This window comes from Nicotiana tabacum, chromosome 23 (genome assembly GCF_000715075.1).
Source record: "Nicotiana tabacum cultivar K326 chromosome 23, ASM71507v2, whole genome shotgun sequence".
In the NCBI taxonomy this organism is placed as follows: domain Eukaryota; kingdom Viridiplantae; phylum Streptophyta; class Magnoliopsida; order Solanales; family Solanaceae; genus Nicotiana; species Nicotiana tabacum.
Genome location: NC_134102.1, coordinates 138744084 through 138765585, shown reverse-complemented (window position 1 = coordinate 138765585; position 21502 = coordinate 138744084). Strand labels below are relative to the sequence as shown.

Here is a 21502-nt window from a genome sequence, read left to right as displayed (position 1 = left end):
CTGAGTATAGATGCACACCCTTGTTACTTGCCTTCTATGTGAGAATGGCTCTATTTGGAACGTGAGTCGTCAGTGCGGTTATGAAGTGTAATGAGGGAACATGATGCCTAGTGTTAGGGTTCAGGTATTGGGACATGTGAGTTGTGAATAGTATGAGGTTCGGTACCTCGTGGAGTTTATTGACTAAAACCTGGTGTGAAAGTGATTGTTTTCATCTAGCTGCTACCTGCCCTTCTTTTAATTATGTTCATCGGATTTAGGCTGCATTTCCGTTCGTTCTTCTGTGTCATTACTATGGTGTTCCGTTGATAGTTGCTGTTTTCCTTTCTTACTGAAATTATCGTATTATTTGCCATTTCGCGCAGTCTTTATGTAGAACTATACTCTATTATTCCTATACTTATACTTGTTTCAGGTTATTTAGTCCAGTAGGTGTCTTGACTGTTTTTCGTCACTACTCCACTGAGGTTAGTCTTGATACTTGCTGGGTACCGCCGTGGTGTACTCATAGTACACTTCTGCACATTTTGTGCAGATCCAGGTATTTCGAAGTCAGTTGATCATTAGCTAGCTGTGCGTACTATTGTTGTGGAGACTCAAGGTAAACCTGCTGCTGCATTCGCAGGTTTCGGAGTCACCTTCTGATTTGTATTCATGTTGTTACTTTATTTCAAACAGTTGTATTTAGAAAATTGTAGCAAACTCTGTAGAGCTTATGACTTGTACTACCGGTTTTGGGAATTGTAAATTTTATAGAGATTTCCATTTCAAATTGTTAGATGTTATTTAATTATTGTTGTTATTTAGTAAATATTAGGATTACCTAGTCCCTAAGACTAGGTGCCATCACGATACCCAACGGAGGAAAAATTAGATCGTGTTTATTTATTTATTTATTATAGTATCAAGTTTTGTGTTGTTTTTGTTTTGCAGAGTAGGGGAAGTCCGAGTACCCGAAGTTGAAGCTGAGGAGCATGTTTGAGCTTAAGTGTGGGGTCGTGCCGATCCTTAATATTGAGGATCATGTCCGAGCTAGGACCGAGAGGGTCTCAGGGAGTATTTCTCATTCTTGTTTTAATATTTTCATGCATCGAGGACTATGCATAAAATAAGTGTGGGGTGGGGAGACTACTTTTTGAAGTGTAATTGTATAAAACTATTTTTTATTAGTTTTTCTTTTAGAAATCATAGTAGACATAGTCTAGGTTCTAAAAAACAAAAAATAGAAAAACGAATCAGAAAAAGCTCGGACTTTTTCCGACGATGGATCTTTTGGATAATTTTCTTGAGGGAATAAATTCCGATTAAAAATACCAAATTTGTTTTTTAGGATAGTTAGGTAGTATCCCTTTATTTTTCTTTGGGCGCCGGTTCTTTTCCAAGGGTGTAGCTCGAGCCAGGTACTTTATTTTTTTTTATTAGGAGTAGGTTAGGAAGAAAATGAGTTGCTCTGAGATACCTAGTGACATGTTTGGTGCTGGCATCTTAGACTATGACATGCGATCTATCTTCTCGTGCATTTAGTTTGAATTGTGATGCCTAAGTAAAGTAAATAACCTATTTTGTGACGCCTTTTCTCAGTTGTTCGACTTGTATGCCTAATAGTGCATTATTGCTTAAATTTTTCAATTATATATGCTTGCTTGACTTGAGAGTTGAACATAACCGTCTTGATTGAGTCATGTGTATTGTATGTATGAGCAATTGTGATTCTCTGTGCTATCCTGTGTAGTTTAGAACTTGCCCCGTGTGTTAATCGAAGCGAATTTTTTAAGTTAGGAGATGCCGTAGGCGTTTCTTGCTTGATCATAGATATGCTTGTCACTTGAAGATAAAAAAATTTCGTTGCTAGACCCTTTGAGCCTATATACCATTTCTTTGGCACCCACATTACAAGTCGTATCCCTATTTTGTTCTTAATTTGAGGTTGTTGAACCTGTACCTCCTAAGGTACTTAGGCGCTAAAAGAAGTAAGGTGAGAGATTGGGGAGTAGCTTTCAAGTGGAACCAGGGAAGGGCCCTTAAGGTGCACTAAAATTGTGAAAACAAGGTCACTATCCGATGAACCCTAATGTATGGAGGGTGTGTAGAAAAGAAAGAAAAAAAGAGAAAAAGAAAAAATTGCAAGAGAAAAAAAAATGATAGTCAAATAATGTAGAAAAACACACATCTCCTAATCATACTAATTCGTACTAGTGGAAATATAAAGGTGCTTAATTGAAAAGAGGGCCATGTTATATATGGTGTATGGCGAGCGAATTGGTTGAGAAGAAGAAGTGCTCGATTTTTTAGTATAGTGTATTAAAGTGCTTAGGAGGGTTAGTCACTATTCCTAAATGTATCCTACCCGTCCCTTAGCCTACATTACAACTTTAAAGTCCTAATTGATCCTAGATTTGGCTAGCTTAGATTAGTAGAGATGTACATTATGGGCAAGCTTATAGTACGACCATGGGATGCACATGAATTCTTTATGAGAGTGTGTGAATTTTGTTCAATTGCGTGATGTCCTGAAATTATGTTCAAAGACATACTTGAATGTGTGGACTATTCTATATTCACTCTTTTGTTTGTTGGTGAGGGCACATGATCTCAAGAAGGATTGGTAATGTTGTAAACTTCTCTTGTTAGGTGAGTGCGCGAGTGAGGGTGCTTAGTGGTAACGAGTCGGCCTTTAAGGTATGGTGGTTATAGATAGGGTGTTTGAATTGATTGAATTGAAATGGATATATTAGGGCATGTTGAAAATGGGAAGAATATGAATTTTGTATATTTATGCTTGATTGTCGGTATCGATCATAGTCAAGGGTAGAGTGTATGGTCAAAAAATTAAAGTATTCCTCTCTAGTTAAGATTTATAAGTAGTTGGGATATAGTTGATAGTCCCATTGCTCGAGGACAAGCAGGAGTCTAAGTGTGAGGTGTTGATATTTAGCTTAAAGTATATATATATATATATCGCCTTATGTTTTACTTGTATTTCGTGGATTTCGGATGTAAAATATATTGATTTATATTAATTCCTGGTATTTTTATGTGTAGGAATCATCTGGAAGCAATTGGAGGCGAAAGGTGCGAGATTAGAGCCAAAACGGAGGAAAAATAGGAAATGTTGAATTTTAGTGCCACGGGCAGTGCCCCACGACACATGTGGCGTCGTGGACAGAATGTTCAATTTGCCAGCGCCAGGACCAGTGCCCCACGCTGCCCTGGATGCTGGTGACGTGAATTTCTCCCACTTTGCACGGGACAAGGTTATTTCGGTCCTAAGCCTACCCAACACATATAAAAGCAAGACTAAGCCTATTTTTGGAGGAGAGATGCCACTTTGAAAGAAAAATACACACGAGATACGTCGGGGAGCGAGGATATCTCAGTTTTCTTCATCTTTTTTTCTTAGTATTTTTAATTATCCAACACTTATGAAATTGATTGATACTATCATGAGTGGCTAAAATCCATAGTTCTGGGGTTGTGATTTAGCCATGAATATTGTTGTTTAACGTTGACTTAACCTTACTTATAATTCACCAATATATTGTTGTTTCTCCAATTCTGTGATTAATTGCTTAATTATCTGGCCAGCAATTAGGTTCTATTTACTATCTATGTTATGCTTAGGAAAGCCATGTTTAGATTAGAGAAGAATTGAAGAGAGCACGATCATATCTCTGGGGCGAGGGCGAATTTGTGGTTAGGATAGGAATATACCTAGTCATCGTGCTTAATTAAATATCGTAATCTTAATGCGTTCTTAATAGATTGATTTCATAAGAATATAAACGTTAATCTATTTTGAATAGGCGAGTAGTACTTCGGGAGAAGGCTACGAGAGCAATTGTTCGATTAATTAGCAACCATGAGTGAATTGTATGGAAGGGAGAGTTAACTAGAACACAACAGGATTGACGAATTGATCACAACCCTGGAATATTTGTCTCTATTGAATACACAACAACCATTTTGCTGCTTGATAATTTAGTTACTAGTTAGAATTATTGTTGAGTATAATCACAGTTTTGAACTCGGATTGGCTCAACTAGATAACAATCTTGGTGAATTTAGTGGGTAGTTAATACTAGTCTCTGTGGGTTCGACACTCGACTTATCATCTTATTACTTGTACGACAACATATACTTGCGTGTGTGTTTTGGAGCAACTGTTATGTAACATAATTATAATACCTTTCATGTTATTTTGTAGGACATTACGAAACATGCGGTTTAAAACAAGGCATATATATATTAAAAGATTTAAGGTTAAATTATTTCTAAATAAGAAAGTATGACATTCTTTTTTGGGACAGACTAGAAAAAAAAATATGACACATAAATTAGGATAGAAAGAGAGAATTTTAAAATCAATAAAAAATGTATCTTGTATGTATCGTTCATTAAATGAACGAGGTAACATAATGATAATTCATTCGGAAAATACAGTTAGGCAAAATAAATAAACTTAATTCTTACCAAAAAAGTATTAGAAATTTATGTTGCAACCTTCACACACAACTACAGTTAAGCAACAAAGATAACCCATAAATATCAGTTTACGATTTCATGAAAAAGCAATACTTATACTATGAGAGACGCAATATCATCAACATTCATAATTGTTTTTTTGGAAATTTACACTCTTTTCCTTTCATTTTAATTTATATCTCAACCATATTTATTTATAATATTTATATTTTTATTAAATATTTGTCTTCATTAATATGGGGTACCCTAAGACTAGTAACTTAAATATTACTGGTATCCTTAATATAACACCCATAGAGCACTTCAACTTTGAATAATAATAATAATAGTAATAATAATAGATTATAGGTCTTCTTTGCCACCTTACGTAATATTTGAATCCTGAACTTTGAATGCTTAATTCTAAAGCAAATCATTAATATAGAAAGAACCAATTAATAAGAAACTCTAAATCTAGTTGAACAAGTCTAGTCTTCAATTTGCTAAAATTAAAAATTATCTCAAGGTAGGTAAAATGACAATCACAATTGTCAGTTTTAAATTAAACAAAATAAAAGGCACGACGACATAAAAATATATTTTCTTCTTCTTGCAATTCAATGGTCATCGCTATAAATTTTCTTGGATGTCACAAGAATGGCTCGCACCTCAACTATTCCATCAGATAATTAGTATCTCCCACCGGCTAAGAATTGGTATCGGTACTCGCCGAGCGTTAGACAGATTAAAAAAATCACCTAGCCCGTTTTTGTCTTTGCTGGAATTTGAACGATAAAGGAAAAGCCCTTCGTCTCTTTTCTCCTTAACAGTTTCCTCAACTTACTATGTTATTAGAAATTACCTTTTTTCCCTACTTAGTCCAATCCAACCTGTAGGTATTGTAGTCATTATGAATATATTTTTCTAAAATTCTGAACTCTAGAAAAGGGGACCAAAGTATTGCTCTTTCCCCAGTATGACTCATCACCCACATAGGAGAAAAATTTCACAAACTTTTAATCTGATACGTAGTATTTCATCATAAGATGTGTATTTCTTGTAGAATTTAATTATAATAATAATAAAAAAAAGGCTTCATATATACTGAGCAATAAACAGTGCATCAAGGTCACATGAAGAGAGAACAGGAAAATCTCTAAGTCAGTAGACACCTTCAAATTTGTCTAGCTGCCATGTGACCAGGAGGTCAAGGGTTCGAGCCGTGGAAAAAACCTCTTGCAAAAATACAAGGTAAGGCTGCGTACAATAGACCGTTGTGGTCCGACCCTTTCCCGGACCCCGCACATAGCGGGAACTTATTGCACCGGGATGCTCTTTTTTAAGAACAATTCTGGTTATGCAAAGACCAGACAGCTACTTCTTGAAATACAGATTCCACATTTCGATAGATATACAACTTCCATACATAGATGTAAGCAGATTAGCATAGAGTTATCATCTAAACAAAGAGGTTAATCAACAATGTCACTAATAAAAAGCTTAAATTTATTGGCATCTAAAACCAATTTCCTTATAGAAGAAAAGGATCCCAGAAGTCCAGCACCAGAGAACACAACCATTATAGAAGTATTTATCCAAAAGGTAACAGATGACTTCTTTGGTTTGAAAGTCATGTTGTAAAGTAGCATTGGAAGAACAAAATCAAGAGGTATAAAACCAATGGCACCTACCACGCCGTTAATGTCACCAAAGAATGGCAACATAGCTGCAAAGAATCCGCAAAGGGCCATGTACAGCGTTCTGAGGATTATCCTTGGGATTAGGTTTCGAGGAGAGAAGACAGCCTTGTTTGCATCTGCCGACTTCTTTTCCATGATTTCATAAGCAACTTGAGAATATACCTGTGATCAAATCAAAAAGAAGTTACCATCACGTAGTCGACAACTTGCTGGCAAAACAACATTTATTTTGCTGGGATTTAAACCTATGTTACACTGATCCTTCATTTGCCTTGACATACTCGTGTTGAACAGCAGAGACGGAGCCATAATTTTTAGCTTATGAGTTCTGAGTTACAATTCTTTTTGTTTATTGGATTCTGAATAGATTATTTGTACATATTAAATAAGTTTTTTAACACAAATATAGAATTTGAGCCAAAGTTATTGGGTTCTTCCAACAGGTGTGAGTACTTCGTGCGGGTCCTTGAAAATACACTAAATATTAGTAGCAAAAAATTTGAGGTACTCGTATCAGATCCTTGCACACATGTACCTGATAGTACCAATAAACGGATCCGTGTAACATAGGTTTAAGCCACTATGTGATACAATTGTGATGCAGCAAATGTATGACTTACCAAACCAATGGCAAAGAGCTGAAGAAGAATAAAGACGACTGCAAGACCTAATACCCATGTTGGTGCCAAGGAAGGTCCTTCATCTGGCATTAAACTCTTGAGAATGTTTGAATTGGCTTTGTTTCCAAATACCCAATATCCGGAAACAGAAGCAGAGTAGAAAGTGACCAAAATTACAGAATAGCATAACATAAGTCCTTTCAACATCTTTCCTGTTGCTGGCGGAGCGAGAGTTGCCTGCATTAATTGGAGTACAAATTAACATATGTCTCTAGCGATGAACATTGGACATCATAAATGGTTTTCATCATTGTTGAATTAAAGGAACTTAGGGAAAAGCAATGAGGAAAAAATGAATGTGAAAGAGCTGTATATTTACCTGTATTTCTGGTAGTATTCCATTCCCAAAAATGGCTGCAATGATGGAGAGAGAAGTGAAAGCACTAAATACCCGTGATAGTTGTGAGGCTTCTAAGGAGTAATCTCTCGGAGGTGCATTTTTTGATTTACCTGCATAATGCAGGAAATATTTTGATAAACTGGACCTACACATAGTAAAGTGACATTCTAATATCAATTAGTAACATTTAATCCACTTTCTCCGCTAACTCTTCTGCTTTCTTTCAGGCCAGGTTTGCATATTTGTATATACACTAATGTAAACAAATTAATTTCTCAACTCTTGTCATTAGGGTATCGGCGAATGATATATAACAAAAACATTACCATGGGCGAAAAAGGTTCGCAGCTAATTAAAAAAGAAATAGGGCTTAATTTTTTCTCTATCATAAAACTGAAAGATCTTAGCTTCTAGTAATCAAGTTTATGCAGGTTGAAGATAATAGGTAACCTTGTGTGTACGGTTCTCAAAATTGTTCAAGAATATTCCAATGACATGAAAATGAACCTGAACCACAAAGAACATAAGAACTTACCGGCATTAATACAAGCGCCAACAACTAGAAAAGTGTAGCCCAAGCTTAGAAACAATGACACCAAGTTGATGTGCCTCAGGGAGTGGAAGGATGGAAATTGAGAGAGAAATATCATTACTACTGTAACCATTGCAATGAAGTGATACAATTTCAGTGGCCCGTGTGGTGAAAGTTCGGAGTACATGATCTTGTACAAGCAAAGAAGAAATAAAATGTTGTTTAATATCTTGAAAAAAACATAAACATAGCAATAGTTAATAACTATGTTAACTGTGCTGTCTTCCTATATAATTTTTAGTATTAAGGACCTGGAGACATATGACCACAAACTGAATAACCTTTGCATTGTCTCACGTCTTTTGATAATGAAATTTCCTCTGTTTATCGGCGAGTGCCAAATTGCTAAAAGATCTAACAAGTCAAGCTCAAAGCAGAGAAAACTGCAAACAGAAATACAAGTACTTCCATTTCCATCCTTTTGTACTCGCACAGTCCTCAGCTATTCTTTTAGTACTTTATTCTACTTCTATCAATATAATACAAAGGTCAATTATCTTACTAAACTTTCCTCCGAGCTGAACTGTGTTACATGAAGTGGAATGAAGGTCTATTAGCCCAAAGATATTATCAGATTGATTCTGTACACAGCAGGAGGACAAGCAACCTAAAAATTCACCATAATGAGTTTATTCTGCACAGGAACAAGAAATGTTGTACATTACCTTAAAATTTTGATCCCAATGATAAAACTGATGCCTCATTTGTCATTAGTTAATTTCTATTAGGGATACCATCTTCTTTTCTTTCAGAAGTTTGAAGAGACAAAGCATTAACTTTCAATGTCTTTTTTGATATTTATCTAGTCAATATGTCACACTTAGCATTTAGAAACTGATGATTTATACAGATGATCAATATGTACTAGTTCCATGTAATTAGCTAATACATGTGATATTTTCTGTAACAATTATGCTACTCTGCTAGTGGATTTTCAATGAATTTCTAATTCTTACTAGTAGTATTTATGCTGGAAAGCGTATAAATTATTGGAGTCTGATTTTGCAAGAGGAATAAGATGAGTGGATAACCGAAAGGAAATTTTCTGAATACAAACATATGTAGATCATGGAAAAACTAACTTGTTGAAGTAAGAAGCTTATTTAACATCAATGAAGAACAGGAAATGAAAATTGGCTGTTCCTGAAGTAAGTACCTGAATGCATTCTCCGGCAAGCAGGATTGCTCCTATGCTAATGCCAGTGTTGACTGCTGTCTGAATGAGTACCACAAAATAAAACATCCATCCAGAGCCTACAATAATACTCCACAACACAAAATTCTTTAGTTTAAAAAGAAGCTTGACTAAAGTGATCAAGTTTGAGTTAGAGCTGTTACATATAAGGCATCATTGATATATCGTACCATTCAATTACTAATAGATTATACGATTTAATCAATCTATGGGCAAAGTAAATGAAATTATTAGCCGTAAGCATGTGTAAAACTCTTAAAGGTAGCCTAAATAGGATAAGAAGATGTTGAGTAATAGTAAATTAAGTAATGCTGTGTTCGTCTACCATTATAGTTTTTAACTTCTTCATGCAAGGTTCAGAACTTTAAGCCATTTATTCCATCCATTATCTTTTTCAGCCTCCTCCAACAAACACCAATTATCTAAATTCACTATTCTCATTAAGTACAAAACCACTTCCCGGTGCACTAAGATCCCGCTATGCGCGGGGTCCGGGGAAAGGTCGGATCACAAGGTTTTATTATATGCAGCCTTACCCTGTATTTCTGCAAGAGGTTGTTTCCACGGCTCGAAGTTGGAAGTACATAAACCACTAACTATAGATTTGTCCTTTTCTACCCAGGTGTGAATCTAACAAAAACCACTAGAATCTGGTGGCTGTAGTCAAAATAGTTAGGCTAAATGTCCTTTTCAAAACCACAACAACCTTTGCATCCACATTGAAGGTCCTTTAGAAGCATCAAAGGCTACTTCCAACATTAAAGGAAATCTATGCTTTTCATTAGCAGAATCAAATCTTCCTTTAACACATGACAGAATAACTTTTTTTCCCAGTAAAAGAGCTTTTTTATTATTTTAAAATGCAAAAGGTTGTAACTTTACATAAAAGACCAACTAATCATCTTTGGATCTCGGTAAATAATTAGTAAATACTCTTATCTGCAACTCAGTGCAGCAACCCCTTTAGAACAGCATCATATTCCAAACTAAAATGCCACACAAACCACAATAGACTTAAATAATGCTACATCATTTGATTAGTTAATAGTTTGGACTTCTATCCTTTAAACAACAAACAACATTCACCTTTTCCTTAATATCTTTTCGGAAGTTCAGTCACATTTTCTCAAGCTACAAAGGAAATCGCTGACAGATTGTAAAATACAACAATAGCAACACCACCACCACAACAACTCAAAAAAAAAAAGAGCACCACCTCAACTAGCAATGACTTAATTCCAAACTAATCAGAGTTACCATATGAAGCATCAGTATCCATTTCATGCTATTTGGGCTCGCCGCATTTCAATATTTACTAACTTTTGATTCTCTAATACAGTCAGACCTCTCTATAACAATATTCTTATATAATAGTTATTCACTAAAAAAGCCGAGTTATTGTCGGAACCGAATATTATATTATGTTATAATATTTTTATATGTCCTCTATAACAACATTTCACTATAGCAGCCAAAAAATTTCGAAACAAACGAGGTTGTTACTGAGAGGTTTGACTGTACTAGCACTGTCAGTACAAAAAATATTTACACAATCATGTAACAAATTAGGTAATTATAAGTGAATCTCTCTATAAGCATTAATTTACCTAAGACATCAGCGGCAAGTTCTCTGAATCGGATATGGCGGCGACCGGACTTTTCACAGTGTTCAAGAACCAATGACATGAGATAGTAAGAGTAAAAAGTGACCAACCCCATCACAGTTAAACAAAAGAAACCCAATCCCCATCCTAGCCCTCTGAATGCATACGGCAATGTCAGTACCGTTGGACCTACTATCGCCGTCGTCAAATGAAATCCTGCATGCCACCATTCCCCTGTTCCCACAAAAAAAGGAGGACTCCATTATAGCATTAGCAGTAAAAACTGTTAAATTCTGTTATAAAAGAGATAGCTTTATGTATTTATTTCAAATTTATAACATGCCCCATTTGTAGATTCTTCAAATATTTTGTTAATGAGGATTTTACCAACAGTTCATCTATAAACTGTTAAAGATTACATTTTTATTTAATACCCTCGGTTTCACATTTTTTTGGTCTCTCCGCCCTTCCAGGGGTGGGTAGGGTAGGGATAAGGCTGACCTACACTGGGTTGTTGTTGTACATAATAGAATTAGTGTTCAACACTTCGACAACATGAAAAATAAAATAAAATTTCGCTTATCGAGAGTCAATTTGACTAAATTTTGAAGCTAAATTGGATAAGTTCAACTCAATATTTTAAAATTAAATTTAGATATTCAAAAAGTATATGAAAAATACTATAAGTTGCAATTTTTTTCATGTTAAGTCTACAACGAAACTTAAAGAAAAAAGACCCCATTATAGCATTAGCAGTAAATACTGTAGAATTGTGTTAGAAAGGAGATACTTTTATTTATTTATCTTCCATTTACAACAAAACCCAGGTGTAGATTCTTTTTCTTTGATCATACAACATGCTAAATTCTGCAGACAGTTCATCTTAAAACTGTTAAAGATTACATTTTTATTAACTCTTAGTCTACAAAAAAGGTAGCCTCGGTGCACTAAGCTCCCGCTATGTGCGGGATCCGGGAAAGGGCCGTACCACAAGGGTCTGTTGTACGCAGCCTTATCCTGCATTTCTGCATGCAGTGACGGAGCCAGAATTTTTATTAAGGGGTGTCAAAATATATAGAAGTAAATATACCAGGAAATTAAGGGGAGTCAATACATAGTATATTTACATATAATTTATTTTTTTACCTAGCTACATAGTGTATTTTTCCCGCAATTTGATACCCCTTCCTATAAGGTGGCTCCGCCACTATCTGCATGCAAGAGGCTGTTTCCATGGCTCGAACCCTGACCTCATGGTCACGTGGAAGAGACTTTACAAGTTACACCAAGGCTCCCCTTCATAATCGGAAAAATAAAAGGGCAGCCGGTGCACTAAGCTTTCGCTATGCGCGTATCCAGGGAAGGGCCGAACCACAAGGATCTATTATATGCATCATTACCCTTTTTACGGCTCGAACACCTGACCTCCATGGAGAGTAAACTTTACCATTTATGTCAAGGCTCCCTTCTATCTTAGTCTACAACAACAACAAAAATGAAGACAAAAGATTTGTTGAGAAAATTTTACCTTTGGATTCTAAAACAAAAGCAGCACCAGCATCATTTGCACGGCGAATTTCAGGAAAAGGGTCATTGCGGAGAGGCTTCGGCGCCATTTTTAGGAGATTCTGTTAACTATAAGCTCATATCATATGTAATTGTGTTTTTGTATATAGAATTTTCTTCTTCTATTTTTCTCCAATTTGTGTACAAAAGAATGATGATGGAAAGAAAGTGGGAATATAGTTGTTGTAAAGAAGGACTCCAAATAAGAGAAATGGTTATATTTTCGGAGAGGTAAGGCACAAATCACAATGATGATACGGCAATAGACAGAGACGTCTGGTTTGTATCTACGAATGAGATGCCTCTGGCGTGGTTTTTATAGGTTTTTGCCATATTTGAGTCGACATTTGATATATTTAGTAAATCCCTACTGAGTACCGGGTACTATTCTAGATTCATCAAATCTAATATGGATATCAAACATCTAGTGAAAATCAAAAATTAAAATTTTATTTTAGTAAGTTTATTGGTTCACATTTCAGTCATGGGAAAAATTATAATGGCGGAATTATTTATGTTTGGAATAATAATGAAGAATATCATATAGTGAATAATAATATAAAAATGTAATATAAAAAATTATCTATTTTAAGAATATTTTAATTTTAATTTTTTTATTGCCAATACGAATATTTTAATTACATAAATTATCGCATCCGTTAGTGTACTTGTTACTCCCTCGTGTCCACTTTATTTGATTTTTTAGTTGTTTTCACATATATTAAAGAATCCATCTTTTAATATTAATTAACAATAAAATTGATCTTATTAACTTTAATTTGTTCATTGAAAATATAACAAATGATCTTAGATTCTTTACTCCAATGACAACTTTGAAAAAAAAAAAAATTCTTTGTTGATATTTGAAAAAATCAAGTATTATGGATCACAAAAAAATAAAAAAATTACTTAAAGTTTACCGAAGAGAGTAGTGTTTAATACTGTCAACCAACATTAATTAGTTATGTGAGGATCATTTTTTCTAATTACTCTCTCAAATTATTTGTGAAGTGTTATTTCCAATTTCCATTTGACTCCTAAACACCAAACAAATTTCGTTTAAGTTAAAAAAAAAACAATAAGTATTTCTGATATTATAAGAACAAAAATCTGCTTTCCCACACGTAATGTTTACTTCTTTCTTCACATCAAATGTGAGGAGCATATGCTATTAAAATCTTGCACGCACCGAAATGATCTAATATGACGCAAAAGCCGACAAACGTATTTATTTCGTTTCTTCCTCTTTTTCTATTCTTTTTGCTATTACTATATAACTACTACTCAAGAACCACCCCACTTAAACGAAGGAAAAAAAAAAGGCCACTTGCAAAATTCAACGGTTTAATAATATATAGAGATAAACATTAAAGAGGAACAGTTCCCTAATACGTAATCCACTGTTCTATCAAGAGTTGGGAGTCTCGATTTTGAATAGTGTGAGGGTATCTATTATTGCCTATCCGTTCTCTTTCATTAGTCTTGTATGATTAATGACAGTCAAATTTCTTTATAACAGTCTCTTTTGTTTAAATATTTTTTGGCTATTATAGTGAAGTGTTATTATAGATGAGATATATTATAACATAATATAAAAATAGGTTTCGAAAAAAATTTGACTTTTATAATGAATAACTGTTGCATAGGGATGCTATTTGTATACGATCGAAATCGAGCTCGTGGTGCATCCTAACCTCCGACATGATAAGTCAGGCTCGAGACATGACAATAAAGGACTGAAGATCGACCCAAGTCCCATCGGGCTATAACCCAGAGACAGGACGCCTGCCTTCGAGAATATCGAGGACATAATCCCGGAATGGGTCCTAGCCCCAAATGATTTTGAAAAAACATTGTCAGCACAGCCAACGGAAGACCAAAATATCCGTGACCGGCCGGTTATTATGGCGGGAATCTCGGCACGTACCGATAAAGAACCGACAGTCAGTGAATCAAAAGATTTTTTTACTTTTTATAGAATTGTACCTAAAGTATGACTCCTCTACTATACAAATGGGGTCTGCTAATCCATAAAGTACGTTGTAACACGCATTCCAAGGCAATATACCATTATTTTTTTCTGTTATTAGTTCTTCTACTTTCGTTCGTCAGTGGTTGTTGTTACGAGCCCAGATCGAGGGCAAATACCTCACTAAGGCTTAAATTGTCTGCCGTGTGTGGTGTGATCTTACTTCATCCTAACTTATTTAATTTGTCTTTATTTACTACTTTGTGTCAAATAAATCCGCGTATCTTTAAAATCACTTACAAATCTAATTGTTATCCAATTTTGAGGATAAACAATTTGGCGTCCACCGTGGGGCTAAGGATAATAGTGGCTATTTGATACAAATTTCTATAACACACACTACTTTACATTGATTCTTTGGAATCTCTCTAATTTCAGGTTAAAGCTCAAAATGTCAAACTCCCAGTCAGCACCTCTACATGTTGGCGATGAGTCCGGTCATCACGGCAAAAATAACAACATAGTGCCCAGTGGCGAGGTACCACATGTTCATCCCATCGGAATTCCGGTCGCTGACCCGATTGACGCTAACTCGCATATGGCCATCGACACAAATCTGCCTACTGACCCCGAGAATAACGTCCGTAGTGAAGCCCGATCAACAGCTCAAAATACACAAGACATTGGAGGGGACGAGATCAATTTATGGGTGATCTTCGAAATATTGTAGGCTCAACAAGCGGTGATAGCACAGTTATAGAACCAAAGTCGTGCGCCGAGCAGAATTGAACCCGATCCATCCTGGGAAATCACCCGCAGAAACGAATCGGTCGCAGAGAGGCCAACTGAAAATGAATCGGGGACCAACCCCGAGATCATAAAGATGCTCGAGGAACTGACAAAATGGGTAGAATCAGGAGAGAAGAAAATCGAAGCTAATGACAAAAAGGTGGAAACCTACAATTCAGGGTCGACCAAATTAGGAGCACTGCCGATATTAAAAGGCCTGGATTCCAAGAAGTTCGTTTAAAAACCTTTTTCTTCGAGCGCGGCTCCGAAGCCGATCCCTAAGAAGTTTCGCATGCCCGATATTCCTAAGTAAACCGGAACGACCGACTCAAATGAGCATGTAACCTCCTATACATGTGCCATCAAAGGGAACGACTTGGAGGATGATGAGATCGAGTATGTCTTGTTGAAAAAGTTCGGGGAGACCCTGCCAAAAGGAGCTTTGATATGGTATCACAACTTACCTCGTAATTCCATTGACTCGTTCGCTATGCTTGCAGATTCCTTCGTAATAGCACATGCTGAGGCTATCAACTTTGAGACCAGGAAGTCAGACCTTTTCAAAGTAAAACAGAAGGATAATGAGATGCTTAGAGAGTTTGTGTCCCGGTTTCAAATGGAACGGATGGACCTGCCTCCGGTCGCTGATGATTGGGCCATTCAGGCTTTCACCCAAGGACTCAACATTCGAAGCTCGTTGGCTTCACATCAGTTGAAGCAAAACTTGGTAGAATATCCAGCCGTCACTTGGGTCGATGTCCATAACTGATATCAAACAAAAATCAGGGTCGAAGATTATCAGCTTGGGGCCCCTTTCGGGTTCGTGTATCCCTTCGAAACCATCAACAGAGTCAAGAGAGACATTGATCGTGAACCGAGATCAAACAGGGATCGGTATTAGCCGTACAATGGAGACCGAAGAAGCAGTAGGTCTGGGTGGAACCCTATGAGAAATAAAAGGAGAAATGACCGAGATCAAAATAACCGGGGACTCATGAGCAAAAACGGCTTCGACAGGCCTGTCGGGCCTAAAGAAGCATCGAGATTATCAGAGTACAACTTTAACGTCGATGTCGCTGCTATCGTATCTGCCATCGAACGCATCAAAGATATCAGATGGCCTTGACCTCTACAATCCGATCCAGCCCAAAGGGATCCTAACCTAATGTGCAAATATCACGGCACGCATGGCCACAAAACAGAAGACTGCCGACAATTAAGAGAGGAGATGGCTTGGCTGTTCAAAGACGGACATCTCCGAGAGTTCCTGAGTGATCGGGCCAAGAATCACTTCAGGAACAGGGATTCTAATAAACAGACCGAGCAGGAGGAACCTCAGCACGTCATTAATATGATCATCGATGGGGTCGACATTTCCTAGGGGGCGATGCTGAAGTGCACTAAAGTATCCATCACAAGGGAAAAACGGACTCGGGATTACGTACCGGAAGGAACCCTGTCTTTCAATGACGAAGACGCTGAGGGGATCGTGCATCCCCACAACGATGCACTAGTAATATCGATACTCATAAATAAATCTCGAGTTCAGCGTGTGTTAATTGATACAGGTAGCTCAGCCAACATCATCAGATCGGGGGTCGTGGAACAACTCGGCCTACAAGATCAGTCCGTACCTGCGGTCCGAGTCCTGAACGGGTTCAACATGGCATGTGAGACCACTAAAGGGGAGATAACATTATCGGTGAACATCGCCGGAACCATTCAGGAAGCCAAGTTCTATGTAATCGAATGAGATATGAGATATAACGCTTTGTTCGGGAGGCCATGGATTCACAACATGAGATCAATACCCTCAACACTGCACCAGGTGCTGAAATTCCCGACACCCGGAGGAATCAAAACAGTTTACCGGGAACAACCGGCCGCCAAGGAAATGTTTGAGGTCTATGAGGTGATCTCGGCATCCACACTCTCGACATCGAAGGGTACGAATCCAGTGGCCAAAGACGAGGCCAAATAGCAATTACCAGTACCAGCCTTGACAGAACCAGAGAAATAAGGGGTAGACGAGGACGACAACTATGGAGTTCCCAGATCTTTCATAGCCCCCGACGATTCCGATGCTACCAAATCAATGGTCGAGGAACTGGAGCAAGTCGTACTAATCGAACACTTGCCCGATTGAAAGGTATACTTGGGCACAGGGTTAAGCCCCGAGCTCAGGAAAAAACTCATTCATATTTTTATAGCTAACAAAGATAATTTTGCTTTGTCCCACATTGATATGACAGGGATCCCGCTGGAAATAACCACTCAGAAGCTAAACCTGGACCCGAAGTTCCACCCGGTCAAGCAGAAGAGGAGACCCCAGTCCGAAGTCAAACATGCTTTCATCAAGGATGAGGTATCTAAACTCCTTAAAATAGGGTTTATTCGGGAGGTTAAATACCCAGATTGGTTAGCAAACGTAGTGGCGGTCCCCAAAAAAGGAAATAAATTAAGAATGTGTGTAGACTATAAAGACTTTAATAAGGCATGTCCCAAGGACTCCTTCCCTCTGCCCAACATCGATCGCATGATCGATGCAACGGCCGTCCATGAGATCCTCAATTTTCTCGACGCCTATTCTGGGTACAACCAAATACGGATGAACCCGGACGATTAGGAAAAAACCTCCTTCATCACTAAGTACGACACCTACTGCTATAACGTGATGCCATTCGGGCTAAAAAATGCTGGTGCCACTTACCAATGCCTAGTAAATCGGATGTTCGAGGAACAAATAGGAAAATCAATGGAGGTTTATATTGACGATAGGTTGGTTAAGTCCCTATGAGAAGAGCACCATTTGAAACATTTGCAGGAAACCTTCAGCATATTGAATAAATATAATATGAAGCTGAATCCGGAGAAGTGTGCATTTGGAGTCAGATTCGATAAATTCCTCGGATCCATAGTATCCAACCGGGGAATCGAGATGAACCCCGATAAGATCAAAGACATCGAGGATATCATTGTTGTGGACAATGTGAAGGTCGTACAAAGATTAACCGGATGCATAGCCGCCTTGAGGCGATTCATCTCGAGGTCTTCCGACAAAAGTCACCAGTTCTTCTCACTATTGAAAAAGAAGAATAACTTCTCGTGGACCCCGATGTGCCAATGGGCCTTGGAGGAGCTCAAGCGATATTTATCGAACCCACCGCTACTCCACACACTGAAGACAGAGGAGCAACTATACCTGTACCTGGCAGTATTAGAGATAGCGGTAAGTGGAGTCCTAGTCCGGAAAGAGAAAGGTACGCAATTTCCAATTTACTATGTTAGCAGGACTTTAGGCGAGGCCAAAACTAGATACCCTTACCTAGAGAAATTGGCGCTCACTTTATTAAGCGCCTCTAGGAAGCTGAAACCATATTTTCAATGTCACCCCATATGTGTTCTGACTACTTACCATTGAGGAATGTAATGCATAAACCTGAGACAGTTGGCCAAATGGGCCATGGAGATCAGCGGGTACGATATTGAATATTGGCCCCGGACCGCCATTAAATCTCAAATTTTGGCAGACTCTATGGCTGATTTTGTTGAACTCGGGGACTTCTTCGGGGATCTGAACCCTCTTTACGGATGGCGCCTCGAAAGCAAAAGGGTCCGGACTTGGCATCGTATTGAAGCCACCAACAGGCAATGTAATTAGATAATCTATTAGGATTGTAAAATTGACTAATAACGAGGCCGAATATGAGGCCATGATTGCAGGTCTCGAACTAGACAAAAGCTTGGGGGAGGAGGTGATCAAAGCTAAGTGCGACTTCTTCCTTGTGGTAAACCAAGTTAATGGGACATTCGAGGTCAGAGAGGAACGAATGCAAAGGTACCTGGATAAGTTGCAGGTAACATTACACTAGTTCAAGGAATGGACTCTACAACACGTACGTCGGGATCACAACACTGAGGCTGATGCCCTTGCTAACTTGGGGTCGTCGGTCGAAGATGATGAGTTCAACTCGGGGGCAGTCGTACAACTCATGAGATCGGTGGTGGAAGAAGGCCACACCGAGATAAACTCAACGAGCCTAACTTGGGACTCGAGAAACAAATATATAGAATATATGAAGACCAGAAAACTACCCTCGGATCCAAAGGAATCAAGCCTGATTTAGTCTGTCCGAAGATGGAACCCTATTCAGAAGAACATTCGATAGCCCGCTCGATATATGTCTAGGACCGGGAGATACCGAGTACGTTTTGAGGGAAATTCACGAAGGCACCTGCGAAAATCAGTCAGGCGTCGAATCATTGGTTTGAAAAATAATTAGAGCCACCTACTATTGGATCAACATGGAAAATGATGCGAAGGAGTTCGTACGAAAATGTGATGAATGTTAAAGGCATGCTCCGATGATTTATCGAGCAGAGAGCTGCTGCACTCTGTCTTGTCACCTTGGCCGTTCATGAAATGGGGGATGGATATTATTGGCCCCCTTCCATGGGCACCCAGTAAGACTCAATTTATATTATTTATAACTGACTATTTTTCTAAGTAGGTGGAAGCCCATGAATATGAGAAGGTCAGGGAGAAGGAAGTCATCGATTTTATTTGGGACAACATCATATGTCGGTTCGGAATGCCGGCCGAGATCATGTGCAACAATGGGAAACAGTTCATCGGCAGCAAAGTAAGCAAGTTTCTCAAAGACCATAAGATCAAAAGGATCCTATCAACACCCTAACACCCTAGTGGGAACGGACAAGCAGAGTCCACAATAAAACCACACTCCAAAACCTCAAAAAGAGGTTGACTGACGCCAAAGGTAAATGGAAGGAAATCCTACCTGAAGTCCTATAGGCATACCGTACGACCTAGAAGTCCAGTACCGGGGCTCACTAGTTTACGGCGCCGAAGCTCTAATATCGATCGAAGTCGGAGAACCGAGTCTCAGGTTCTGATATGCAACAAAAGAATCAAATGATGAAGCCATGAATACGAGCCTGGATCTGATAGATGAAAGGCGCGAAGCCACCCTTGTTCGATTGGCCACCCAAAAATAGTGGATCGATAGGTATTACTATCGAAGAGCCAACCTTCGACATTTCAATGTCGAGGACTTAGTGTTAAGGAAGGTCATGCTAAGCACCCGAAACTTGAATGAAGGAAAGTTGGGGCCGAACTGGGAATGACCTTATCAAATAATCGAGATCACCGGAAAGAGATCATACAAACTCGGAACAATGAATGGTGGGCAACTACCGAACAACTGGAACATAACTCACTTGAAGCGATATTACTGCTAAGGTACGACCCCATTCATTCCTTTTACATATTTGCATTTTGAACTAACACTTGCAGGCGACCGTCGAAGAACGACACAATTTTTTAGGCCTGAAAGCACGCGTTGCACTCTTTTTTTCTTGAACCGGTTTTGTCCCAAATGAGTTTTCCGGCAAGATTTTTAACGAGGCAACAGTAAATCGTGCTAACTTAGAATTGCAGGCCGGCTATGAACCAGTGTCGAAGATCACGACAATAGTATTCGAGGATTCTCTATGATCGGCCTCGAACATTAAATGGCATTGATAAGTTGGGATTTTGACCACTTATTAGCACTCTTTTACTTATGTTTTAGCTCAAAAATGCTTAAAGGTATTCCCAAGAACTAATGAAATATGCTTTCTTGTAGGAATATTGGGAAACGAGCCAAAAAGATAAAAATCAACTCAAGAAGGAGTAAAATTGGACAAGGACCAAAACACACCAAAAAAGAGCAAAGTGCGGACCGTACAATACTGTGTGCGGCCGCAAACTATGAAAAGACACTGTCAAAATTCCTTCACAAAGTGCGGAACGCACAATTATTGTGCGGCCGCAGAAGACAAGGTTCGGAGAGATGGTGTTTTGGGGCCTGAAGAAGTGCGGACCGCACTATTATTGTGCGGCCGCAGAATGCTAAAGTGCGGCCGCACTCATAAATGTGCGGTCCGCAGAAATTATCCAGGTCCAAGTCATATCCAAGAGTACGGCCGCACTCTGAAATGTGCAGTCCGCACAGTCAAAAGAAGTGCGGCTGCATCCCAGAATTATGCGGCCGCGGAAGGTCACCCTGTCAAGTCAGCCTCAAAATGCGGACCGCACACAGAATTGTGCGACTGCACAACCTCCGCAGGGGCAATTTTGTCTGATAATTTTAGTTGGGTATAAATAGATCTTTTTGTCATTTTTAGGTTAAGTTTGAACTCAAGAAAATAGATAGCTGTTTTTCTTACTGTTTTGGGTAACTTTTAATAGCTTATCATTTTAACATTAGATTTTCTTCCCTTAATCATCTATTATGAGTTTTATCTTAGTTTCTTCTTTAATTTCTTCATTTTCTATTAGTAGCTAAACCCTTAGCTAGGGTTGTGACCCAACCCTAGTATGGGTATCTAATGGGTGATTGATTTAGGGTTTATTTATGATTGGGTATACGATATTCAGCCTAGTTCTTGCTTGAATTTAAGAATTGATGGTTGCAAACATTGATTCATGCCTAATTGACTTAATCTCTACTTGAGAAAGAGAGACTAAATCTAGAAAAACTTGACTAACAAGAAATTGGGGTGAACTCGAGAAATTGATAGCCCCAATTAAAGGGTCGAATCTAG

General features: G+C 38.1%; 1 protein-coding gene across 1 annotated transcript; it reads right to left on the bottom strand.

Moving 5' to 3' along the window:
- Positions 1–5839: 5839 nt before the first annotated feature.
- LOC107782566 (putative GABA transporter 2) lies at positions 5840–12427 on the bottom strand. Its single transcript, XM_016603448.2, has 7 exons — positions 12101–12427; positions 10576–10806; positions 8930–9027; positions 7717–7903; positions 7161–7291; positions 6782–7018; positions 5840–6323 (listed from the first exon to the last, which is right to left on the bottom strand). The coding sequence occupies exons 1-7, from the start codon at positions 12186–12188 to the stop codon at positions 5934–5936; spliced, it is 1362 nt and encodes a 453-aa protein (XP_016458934.1). The 5' UTR covers positions 12189–12427; the 3' UTR covers positions 5840–5933.
- Between the last annotated feature and the right edge of the window lie 9075 nt (positions 12428–21502).